Consider the following 12,714-nt stretch of genomic DNA (forward strand, 5'->3'; position numbering starts at 1 on the left):
TAGCTGTGGTGCATCTCTGCCGTCTGCGGATTATGTTGTCCCCTTTGCCTCATCTGTGACCTCTGGTACTCACTGGCGAGGTTAACAGCTGTGAGGTGGGATGAGGGTCAGCACCTCCATATCTGAGGTCCTGGTTCTCTCCCGAGAAAGAGTGGCTTGCTGTCTCCAGGTGAGGGGGGAGTCAGGGTCTTGTTGAAGAGTGAGCGTGGAGGGTATTTATAGATTTTATTCATAAAGCATTTTTAATTTATTTTCTGCCCCAACTTATAGAAGACTTGCATGTTGATTCTTCTCTTCTTTATAATCACAAACGTCATACAAGTAATTCTTTCTTTGCTCTACATTGGAATCACAAGGGAATCCTTATTTTTACAAAAATTAAAAATGAGGATGATTTTTGCTCAATTAATGATGGCTTACAATTGCAATACAAACTTCCTGGTTCCTCTTTTTTGTGCATTTCTGCAGTGTGTAATTATAGTGTCCTCTGGGAGGTGCGGTTGCTAGTAAGCCTCGTGCACAGTCTGTTTGTCCTAAGGGGCAGAACAAAGAGGTCTATTTCCTGTATTCATGTCTTTGTTCCAGGCTTCATGTAAACCCTCAGCATTGGTTACTCTCTGAATAGAGACAATATAAATTCTGCTTCCAAAAATGCTAATCAGATGATCCACTTCAGCTTTTCTTCGCATAATGAGTGTACCTGAGCTCTTGTGCACTCTTGTGTCATGCGAAGCTAGCCCCTAGCCCCCCGTACTCTCTGCCTAGTAGTTAAGTTCTGGAAGGAGGACAGATTCACCCTCTTTGTCCATTATTCCTGTTCTCACCTGGTGCTTTTGCTAGATGATAAACTGTGATGTTGATTCTCACACTGACAGTAGCTGATGTGGTTGGCTGGTTGGTTTGACAGCTGCTAAAAAGATACAGGCGCTGCCTTTTTGTCTCCACATCCCTCCCCTGGTCTGGCGTGGGGCTCTCTTCCGCTCGGCTCTGTTCTCCCAGCGGGGCCATGGAGGCTGGTGCTGCCATCACCGGCACAGGGCTTTTCTTGTAACTGCCCTGGGCTGGGGCACTGGATGGACTGGAGATGGATGAGGGAAGAAGAATTCTTGTTACCTATTTGTTATGTTTGAGGGAACAAAATCTAAAAATTGGTTCACAAAGAAGAAGATTGAGACTTGTTCTTTCATTCAATTCAACTTTATTTGTCATTATACTTACACGGGTGTATAGTATAGTAAAAAATGTTTCTCATTAGTCTCTCAGGTGCAGATCTCTCACAGCTGCATGTTTTGATTATTGGGTAAGAAGTAAATTGGAGGTATTACAACACCTTTTGATGGAGATTTGCCCTGGTTGGTGAATTACGTTTGTGTTTGGGGAACCTGTTCCTGACTGTATCACACAGTCCTAGCCTAGGGCAGTGTTATATACCCTGACAGCCACCGGGAGGAAGGACCTGTGGAAACGTTCACTTGAACACCGTAGCTGGAGAAGTCTGTTGCTAAAAGTGCTCCGCTGCCTAATAACAGTCCCATGAAGCGGAAGAGAGGCGTTGTTCATGATGGCTGTGTGCTTGGTCAGCATTCTCCTCTCAGCCACCACCTCCAGGGGGTCAAAGCTCAGCCCCAACACAGAGCCAGCCTTCTTGATAAGTTTATTGAGCCTATTTGCATCTCTTGTCATGATGCTGCTGCCCCAGCACACAACAGCGTAGAAGATGGCCGCTGCCACCACTGATTCATAAAAAATGTGTAGCAGTGTTCCACACACACCAAAGGACCTGAGCCTCCTAAGAAAATAGTCGGCTCTGACCTTTCTTGTACAGGGCATCAGTGTTAACAGACCACTCCAGCTTATCATCCAGGTGTACCCCTAAGTACTTGTAGGACTGCACCCCCTCTATGTCCTCACCCTGGATGGAAACAGGGTTCAGCAGAGACTTATTCCTTCGAAAGTCCATAACCATTTCTTTAGACTTGCTGGTGTTTCGCTGGAGATTGTTAAGATGACACCACTCCACAAAGCCAGTAATCAAGCTCCTATATTCCTCCTCCCTCCCCACTAATGCATGGGTTTGATGATGTGGTCCTCTTATTCTGTTCCTCATTCTGACATTGTCCTGCTCTACTCACTCTTCTTCTCTATGAATTACAGTGAAAAATGTGAAACAAAGTGTCATTCAATGCCATGAAACACATTTGTACAAGCCCAGTTCATTTTCTAAAGCTCGTCCTGCTTCACAGCTGAATCTTCTGTAAAAAGCTTTCACAGAATACGCTCTCTGACATGGAAGCATCACGCTCAGGCCCAGTGCATCATGCTGTCTTCTGGCAACAGCTTTCTTGGCGCCTCCTCCTTGGTCTGCATGTCAGTCTGAAACCCGAGAGTGTTGCTCGTTAAGTGCTAATGAGGCGAGTGCTTGGGGACAGGCTCAGATTTACACCCTGCCAGTGCGGTGCCCGGTGGTCATGAGCTGCTTCACAGGAGCCATGGAATGTCTTACCTTTAGTCACAGAGTCCCGGAGCCGACTGCTTCAGGGGGGAGGAGAAAGAAGAAAAGACAGGCAACACTGTGTTTAAGGACCAGCAATAACTGACTAAACTTTCCTTTTCCACTCTTCTGTCCTCTTTGCTGTTTATTTGAGACAGTGCGTGTAAACTATGCCAAATCTCTTCATTTAACTATTGACGCTTCACATGGTTTGGCATGTTGAATAAAGTATTTCACACGTCCCAGTACTATACTCTTATTAAACACATACCAGGACTGCTACGATAGTGTTCATAATTCTTGGAGGCAAAACAAATTTGGCCATGCATCTTAATTTGTGTAGGAAAAAGAAGAAGAAATAACACAATAGTAAATACAAGACACATATTTACTATACAGTATATGTATATGTACTGTATACTGTATCCACTGTGGTTAATAGATATTGGGTGGCACAGCAGCACAGCACAGCAGAACTGCCTCACAGTGCTGGGGCTCTGGGGTCAGTTCTGGACCTGGGGTGCTGTCTGCTGTCTGTGTGGTGTTTGTATGTTCTGCGCGTGTTTGCGTGAGTTTCCTCTGGGTGCTCTGGTTTCCTCCCAATATCAACAGACACAGTAGTACGTTAATTAGCTTGTGGAAACTCTGGCCCTGGTGTGAGTGTGTGTCTCTCTGTGTCTGCTTTTCACCTGTTACTTGCAGGGAGAGACTTTGGCTCCCCAGCGACCCTGAATTGGATGATGCAGTTCTAAAATATGGTTTAAAATGTAGACGATATATTTACTGACATAAGAGATCTTTGAGGAATAAGACTCTTACCTAGAAACAAAGAAGAAAAGAAATAGAAATAACTTGGTGTGTGCAGCAGTGTAGCACTAGTAAAAGTACCTATATTAATGACTCTTTTGTAGTAAAAGTCCAGTAAATCACGAAAACATTAAAAAGATGCTAAATGAGATGAAATGACATCTTAAGTTTGTTCATTAAATTTGTACTTTCTCAAATACAACAAAGTAAAATTTTCCATTGCCTCCATACCTTTTGGGAAACTATTGGATGTGTTGATATGTTCACATTATTTCAGATTGTGCAAGATGATTTTGTTTGCTTATTATTTACTTAAATTGTCCAAATCTTTGAAATGGGAAAGAAATTGAGAGTTGGATTCTGGCAGAACAGTAACATTATTGTTTTTTGATTTAAGTTAATCTTTAACGACTCATACCTCTCTTTTTTTCCTCTGATAATATAAAAATATATTTTTTTAAATTTGAGTCAACCTAAAAAATGCAAAGTTTATGGTACCAATAAACCAGCTGCTGGATAAACCACCGAGGGAGAGTGTAATGGCTGTGGTTCGGGGGCGAGGAGAGTCACTGTGCACTGAGAGGAGACGGGGAGATTCATCAAGAACAGCAGAGACTAAGAATGGAACTGCACCATCTCCTCTGCATGACACACTGACACCACATTGACTGCTCGCGCAACATTCCTGCACACATTTGTGAGGGAGTTCAACGCTAAATCACTGCCATGAAAGAAATACATTATTAAAACATCACAAACTCATTACATTTACACACATTACACATATGCCTTTTTTGGCTTTAAAAAGAAGACATCATTAAAGATTCATGTATTTTAAAATGGAGAATAATCCTAAATTCTATTGTTACGTATATAATAAACAGGAATGTGGTTTATTAGGAGGGCTTAACTGCAGTATGTTGGGAGGAATAAGTAATACAAGGTAATATTTTAAACCAAACATGGCCAGCAACAGCCCAGTTCCTTCAGATACAAAGTGTTTTCTGTTACAGTGCAAATCAAACCCAGATGGTGCTATTTTAGGCCATTTAAGCCATTCTTGAAGAATGGCGATTCAGCAGTCTTAAAACCTCTGCTTTAAAAATTAAATGTTAAAATAGAGCCCTTGACTATATAAGGAAAGTGTGATACTGTTTTCCTTCCCGTCCTCATTTTTGTAGTTGTATCATTATCAATTAGTGTAATAAAGTCCGTGAATTCCTGCTGTAGTCTGCCTTCAGCCTCATGTACAGAATGAAATCCATGAAGTGGTTCTCTGTGTTTTACAGTGTTTTTAACACTATAAAAGCAACTCCTTTTACACAATAATAAACACGTAAAACAAAACATCAAAAAAAAAAATTTACAAAGTGATTTCTGCAGTTTTCTGTAGTCCAAATTCCTTGTATTTTTTTCTCTGCTACTGTAAGATTATATTTGTATTTGAAAGGACATACGAGGAGTTTTTCCCATATGCCTTAAATATCTTTCCCTGGGTGAAGTTTTGTCAAGCTGGAATGTTTTACAGCACAAAGCATCTCTATGTTGTAGATACCAGCTGCTCTACAGTTGCCTGACATTTGAAAGTATCAACAAATTGAATATTTGTTGACAGGCTTTCAGAGCTCTTAGTGGGAGTTCTGAGATTTGGTTTCTCACCTTAGTTTACCAGCATTTTTTAATATTTGTTTTAAAAAGTTAAGTTCAGTTATTATGATTTTCAAAAAATGAAAACAAAATAGAAAATTATTTTCACACAAATACTGTTATAGTGGGAATACCTGGGTGCTATTCATTTCTTCCATGCTGGAAAAATACCCTTGAATACTTAATTTCAGGTATTCATCTTTGAAGGAGAATACTCATTGGTTGCTGCACAACAGTGTGGAATAAATGTCACGGGTGTGTATTATGATCCAGAAGTCTAAACATTGTCCATTTTGTTTTTATATGTGTTTTTGAGAGAACATTAACTAATCAATAGCAGTCAAATGTATGTGAACAGCAGACTGAGGAAAGTTGCCTTCATTTTGCAATTAGGGCTTTCATGATGTAGCTTACAATAAATTACTTTTGCCATGTCTGAGCTTTTAATGCTTATTTGAACTGGGGCTTGTTCTTATTTTTTATTTTTTGCTAATCAGCAGTTTCTGTAGATAACACAAGTGGCTGTTGTAATCTGAAATATTTGTTTTATTAACAGTTGTACAGGCAGAAGACACAGAATATCACAGACATGATAAAGGAAGGGTTGAGGCACCTTGTTATCAAGGATATTGTGTAAAGGACAAGAGGGTGGGATTTTAGTCTGTGTTTCACAAACTGTTGACTCAGCAGGATAAAAGTATTGAGAAATGAAACCAAAGAGTGAAAATGTTTAACTGTAGAATGTTAAGAAACAACGGAAAGTGTCTTTTATTGTGTAAGTTAAGCTTCATATATTAAGAAGACCTTAATTTGTGGTATAAAATGCTGCGCCTGTTAAAATATATGCATTTAAAGTATTAGTTGGGGAAAAAAATGAACGTTCATCAGTTCATCAACTTTAGGCTGTGATGAATGTCAACTAAAGGTTTGAAAGAAAGTGCTATCAGAGTTGTTTCTGCCATGGTCTAATGTCTTCTGAAAGATACTGACCCTCCCAGTTTAATGCAGCCCATTCCCAGCTGCTGTCAGCTCACTTGTGTCCCTGGAATTTGTCGAGTGCAGGGTGTTGCGTTCGATGCCTGCTGTCTCCGACGAAGATCATACTTCCTCCACAGTCTCAGGAGTTTCCCTTTGTTTCTTCTGGAAGATTCTCTTTTTGGAGAGAGATGTTTGGAAATATTCAGATATTTTTGTCAGCTGGTTCCTTTCTACTGCTTTACTTGTTGCGTCACTTTGTTCTGACGTTTACAACATAGGAAGTAGAGAAAGGTCTGTTTACAGGAATGGAATACACTGTCACGTTACTGCAATCCCCTATTGTAGGCTAACAGTTCTTTAACAGAACACAACGCTCGAGATGAAGGTTACATCGGAAAACAATTCTTCAGAAACTTTGACTATTAACCATTCGAAGTTTTTGTGAGCTTTTTATTGTATTTACAATCCTCATGAATATATTTAAGGATTAATATTTTCATGTTGCGTCAGGTAAATATACCTGGCAGCGTAGCTGTGCGACACTGTGGAAAGGCTTACTGTGTGTGAGAAGCAGGCAGATACTTGTGGGTGAAACCACACGCATGTGACTCATGTTGCCTCTATATTCTGCATATTCTGATCTTGAGCAGGCAGAAGCTCCTGCTTTCTGCCCCCAAGTTTCTGCATGTTCCCTCAGCAGTTTTCACCTTCACTCCATTTCTAAGTCAGGTTCCTGCAGCTCTTGCCTATGAATTTCAAGATGTGCTGCATTGCAGATTTGTGTTTTTAACAGCACATATGAAAACTTGAAAGAAAGTTTTGATCTTTTCCTCTGCTTACTTCCTTACTTCCTTTGTCAGAATATTCTTGATCATGGGTGCATCTGAAGTCTTGTGAAACTAGATTGCATCGCTTACTTTTTTCATGGAATTTTGTTTTCTGTCGGACATAAAGTGAACCTGAATATGTGCTTGAACTTCTCGCATTTTTCAAGAATAACAATATGACAGTCTAGTTCTGAAGTAAAAAAATGCATGTCATAAATTAAAGAACTTAACTCTGACTATGTCTGTATTCCTTTAAAAGTTCCTCCAGAGAGCCACTGTGAGAGTTAATCCACTGATGTGATTTCATATATCAGGTCTAAGGCTAATTGCATAGTCAGCTAAACAACCCCATAAAATCACTTTCACTCTGTGTTTAGTGAGATGGTCCCGATTTTACACAAGAAAGACAGAGTATGGAAATCAGAAGCGAGAGAGTCACTATCATAACATGATATGAAGTACTGTACCTTTTAAATCTGTACAGGTAGAGTTCAAAAATGGTTTACAGTTTTAGGAATATGAAAGAGTTTAAATGAAGTAGATAGAACGAAGTAAGATGGATGTGGAATCATTGGATTGGATGGTAATAGTTTAAAGATATTATGCTTGAAGTGCAGAACAGACTTTCTCCAGGTATAAGCAAATCCGAAATCAGAAACCTGTGGCTCCTGTGGTTTAATACAGGGAGAAAGAAATACCTTTTAAAGCCATTAATAAGGAACAGGATCTCTTTAAAGGAAAGGAATTTCATAAGCTTCTAGTGTAGATCAAAATGGATATTGAAAAGGCTAAGAGATGGAAAACATTGTGATAGAAGTTAAAAAGATTTTTTGGTATTACAATGTCAAAAGAATTATAAAAGATGAAGTATTGCAGAGATAAAAGGGGATTTTTTTTACAGTGAAAGGAACGTGGTTCAAATATTAAATTATTATATTGCTCAGGTGTTCACTAAGGAAGAGAGACTTTGATCTATAATAGTATTAGAACAGAAGAGGCAGATGCTTAACAGTGGCTTAAGTTAAAATAGGTCTTAATTAACAAACTCGTTAGAAGTCTTTGGACAAACAACAGCTGTAATACAAACAGAGCATATGATACGGCATATTATGGTTGTGGAAATGACACAGAGGATTATAGGATGTGATTTACCATCAATTGGTGAGATTCATACCATCTGCTGTTGCAATAAAGCCCAATCCATCATTCAGGATCCCAGCCATCCCGGCCACAGACTGTTCTCTCCCCTGCGCTCCGGCAAGCGGTACTGCACTGTTAAAGCACAGACCACTAGGCTTAAGAACAGCTTCTACCCTACTGCAGTGCACATCCTCAACAGCTGACTGCAGGGCCTCTTTTTGCATGGTTGGCCATGTTTTTTTTCACTGCTACATATTTATTGCCCCACAACATTATAACATGTTATTATTTATTAGTTTTGTAATGTACTCTCTACATTGTGTGGTGTTGTCTGTGTACTGTGTATGTCTTGAGAGAGCCGCGCAATTCAGAATTCTAATGTACGTATATATAAGACAATAAACTCTGCATCTACATCTATTAAGGTTTTCAAATAGTTCCTTATAAAATATTGATTCTCAAATTGTAGATGTCAGCTATTCAGAGAAGTGCATGTGTTTGGATTAAGACCTGTTTAATGCCTAGAAAACAAGTGTACATGTTATTAACAGAGTGCCATTGGTCCGGAACGCAATACTTTGTCAGGCCCCATTGGGCTGGGGTCGGGTAGCAGACCTCTAATATCAGCCCTTGTGTCCACTCCAGTGTTAGCGCGACCTGACCTGTATGACGTAGCTACTGTAAGTAATTTTATTAAAATAGAAAATATGAAAACATGTCTCAAGCTTTCTGAAACCGATTAAGTAAATTACAGATGAAAAATGTACATGATTTTTAATTATTCCATTTTTAATTCCCAATTTTTCAGTGCACACAATACATTTCCAGGGTCGTCTGGCGTACCACCTGGGGGCTCTCTGTGTACCCGTACCACAGTTTGAGAACCACGGTTTTAGACAGACAAGACTTTTGGACACCTGGCAGATGACATTTATATATAGACAAGTAGAGAGTTATGTGCAAGTAGAAAAAACTACAAGTACAAATGACCAACACTTTGAAGAAGTTACCGATGAAAAAGATTGTGGTGTTTATGTTAACACATCATTTTAGGTAATGTTGGAACATAAGAAAAAAGGCAAACAGAATGTTAAGATATCTAGCAAAAGTAAATCAGAAATATTGTATTTAAAGTGTATAATGCAGTGGTTAGAGTCTATTTAAAATATTGTGTTCAGGTTCTGTTGCCACAATTCAAAAAGTATAGTCTAGTAAGTATAGTATAGTTTTTTTGTCATGAACAGAGAACACTATGAATGGATTTAAACTAATCGTTATTCAAAAAGGCATTGACTAAGTTACCCAGTGAGTTTATTCAGTATCAGCAATGAAATGCACCAGAGGACTCAAATTGGATCTAAGGAAAAGTGCCTTTTCAAAAAAGAACAGGGCACACTACTGTACAAAAAATGTGCATTGTGACCGTATCAAGTTATGTTGACACCACCACCTTTTTTAGGAGAGGACTAAACCCAAAATAACTGCTAAAAACATAAGCTAGATGGGACTTGGTATATGTTTGTATAATATTTTTCACTCTGCATTTCTAGAAATAGTCGAAAGAAATGTGCATATTTCTGTGGACAGTGATCACCCTTGAAGAAACTGGTGTGGGATGCCACACAAGGTATTTCTCTCTTTCCCAAACTAAAGGTGACACATCAATGAGAAGTACTGTGCCTAGGGCTCAGGTTGGATCATTAACTGTTGTTATTGTATCAAATTCAATACCGCTTTTCCAGTTTGTATGGCGCCTTAAAGAAAGCATAGTAGATGGACGTCTGCTGCTTGTTTGTTTGTTTCCTGGGATGGATATCATCTAGTAGCATCATAAAGCTCTTACATAAGTCTTTTGTGATGTGGCAAGCATCTTATAACTAATGCATGAGATACACTGTTCATATGAGTCAAGACTTCCTAGGAGCAAGACTCTATACCTGCAGGGCAGTTTATGTATGTAATATGTTAATATTTGCTTCATATGATGTAGGAGCTGGAAAACACATTTCTGCATATTTCATCAATATGAAATATCTTTATTTCTGAACCCCTTTAATAGTCGGGTTTCAGAAAACCCAGCTAGGTGTTTTAAAACAAGCCAAGCTACCAGATCTCTCTGGAGAAATAGATGGATGAGAGAGAGGTTTGTTCTAAAGATGTCTGTGAAGAAGATGACAAATGAAACATAAAAGTATTTAAGTCCAGTTTTAACCCTCAACTACTGTGATATCTGAAATGCTTTCTTTTCTAGAGGGTAGGATTACTTCTTTTCTTCTGTGGTGCCTGAATTTGGGGCTTTTATAAAGTTTGGCTCATGATCAAACAGATGCAAAGCCAAATAGTCATCACTATGTATTATGGTTTGCAGGCCGTCTCTGTGCAGATCCCATACTGTGCTTAATCTTTAGAAATCTGGAACATCTAGCAGGGAGAGAGAGAGTAGATCAGCTTTTGTGCATCTGTTGTTTTTTAACAACAGGAACACGTTTTTAATTCTAAAAAAAAATGCCGCAATGTTGCTTTGCAAAGTATTTGTTGTAAAACCTTTCAAAGTTCCCAGGTGTCTAGTAATATGCGTCTGCGGATTTTAAACTGTCTCTCAAGTGTAGGAGAATGCTCTCTTGACCTCTGCTGTCGCTGGCTGTGTCTGCAGATCACCTGAGCTCCAGTGGCACGTCGTCCTTCAGACCCATCAGGACCCAGACGGCCATCCCCACGGCCCACGTCATGCCCTCCACCTCCGGCTCCCAGCTCGGCGCCCCTCCGTCCGGGAGCGCCTGGAGCACCTGCCTCACCTTGCCCGCGAGGAGGGCGGACCCCCTGGACAGCCCGCTGGACATGAAGGACCCCCGGCCGCCGCGGAGGTGGTCCTCCCTCACGCGGCTGAGCGCCGCGGACCGACACAGTCCCAACTCCAAGGTGGAGACGCAGAATCTCGTGGGTGGGTCTGTGGCAGATCAAGCCCAGCTGTACAGCTGCCAGCTAGACCACTCGCACCGGGGCATGGAGCTCTTCACGCTGGAGGACCCCCAGAGTCACCCCAAACTCTTGCCCATCTCTGGCCCCAGGTGTAATAAGTACCCTAACAGCAACAAAGCCGACGTCCCCCTTCCTTCTCCCCTGAAGCCCAGTTCCTTAGACCTGACCTACAGTGCCTTACCTGAAAGCAAAGCAGTAGCTGGCCAGCAGGCCTCTGGGCAGAGGTGTTTGCCTCTGGGGCACCAGGCGATGGGGGGTTCGCCGATCCAGCCAGCTGTGAGAACTCAGATGTGGCTCAGTGAACAGATGCACTCCAACCCCGTGGATTACAGCAGGCCATCTCCGCAGGGCCTGTGCGCGGTGGCTGCCTGGCAGCAGGAGCAGCAGCTGCAGCGCCTCCGGAAAGAGGCTGAACTGATGGAGGTGAGTGGGCTGAGCGAGACACGGTTTCATGACAGCTTGTCTCCCCCTAGTGGACACGAGCCGATATTGCGGTAAGATCTTCCTGCCTTGCTTGACACTTGCTGCATAGGAATATCTGGTGTTTTTACTTAGGTGTGACTTGACTAGTCGGCATCACGACCAATCAGAAAGCCCAGAAAATAATTAAATACATTCACTTATTTTATTGTTTTTTAATAGTTTTCAGTGCTGTGTTTTCAGCAGCAGCTCACCCCAACCCTCTGTGACTAAACAGTTCATAATCCATGCCAGACGAATACATTCATAGACAAAATGTTTTTTAAACTACTGTGTTACTATATATTGCTTTTCAGAAGGTACCTTTAAAGAATGAGTTGCTAAATAATGCAAAAGTATATATTTTCTACCTCTGTGCATTTTTCTTCTTAACTATCTTTTTGTGATTTTTTTTGCAACCCATCAGCAGCACTACAATAAAGAACATTTAAACATGTTACAGTAGAGAAAATCACAGAAAATTAATGAATATTTCTGTGCCATTAGCACTTCTGGATTCAAGTGTTAAAAAATAGATTCTTAGGTCCCGGTGTATCACAGTGTCCTTTGGAAGATATGACAAACCTCTTTGGGTGTTCACGTTCATTGAAACTGAATTGAGAAATTGACACAGTTGTTTTTATGTGGTGATATTTATATCTTGAAAAAGACATCCTTTTACCTTCTCTTCTCTCCAGTCAGAAGAAGGCAAGGTTTAAGGTGTGTATTAAAAACTAACATGGCTGCCTGACAGTTAAACCATTTTGTTTGTTGTGTATCATGCTCACTAAGTTGTTTCACTAAGCTGTAGTTTCATACTGGAATGCTGCATAAGAGCAAGCAGCTCTGTGAGTGCAAATCTCTTTCTGAAAACTTCAGAATACAATTGTTTTCATACCCTATTTCACATTGTAAATTAAGAGGGCAAGCTTCAAATTGAGACTCATTTACCCTTTTTACTAAATAATACTGGACATAGAAATCCATGCTTTATTTTTTTATATACATTGATTTAAATCTATTGAAATCCAAGCTTTATTTTTTTATATACATTTATTTAAATCTATTGAAATCCAAGCTTTATTTTTTTATATACATTTATTTAAATCTATGGAAATCCAAGCTTATTTATGGGGGATATGCAATATATTTTATGATCAATTCAGTTTTTTACATTTTGAACGGTTTGGAAAAACAGATTTCACATCCTAGCTGTCCAAGAGGATGGGCTTTGTTTTTGGAGCAGGAGGGTGTTAAAGATTGCCCATCCAAGCCAGAGTGGAGCTGACTGCTTCCACTTTATTTAAAAGCAGGAATTGAATTGCCAGATATGAAAGCAGATGTCTGTGTGTAATAGGTGTTGGAGCACAGATGTTGATGAACTGT

At 40.1% G+C, this 12,714-nt stretch overlaps 1 protein-coding gene across 3 annotated transcripts in view; it reads left to right on the forward strand.

The window, feature by feature from the left end:
• The window catches only part of cep85l (centrosomal protein 85L), a 91,214-nt gene that overhangs the window by 32,476 nt on the left and 46,024 nt on the right, over positions 1-12,714 (forward strand). For all 3 annotated transcript variants that reach the window (XM_088928556.1, XM_088928547.1, XM_088928538.1), the window contains one exon: positions 10,544-11,292. In XM_088928556.1, coding sequence (XP_088784682.1) covers positions 10,544-11,292 — 749 coding nt within the window. The remainder of the gene's footprint in view (positions 1-10,543; positions 11,293-12,714) is intronic.

Source organism: Atractosteus spatula, chromosome 2 (genome assembly GCF_055471065.1).
Source record: "Atractosteus spatula isolate fAtrSpa1 chromosome 2, fAtrSpa1.hap1, whole genome shotgun sequence".
Classification (NCBI taxonomy): domain Eukaryota; kingdom Metazoa; phylum Chordata; class Actinopteri; order Semionotiformes; family Lepisosteidae; genus Atractosteus; species Atractosteus spatula.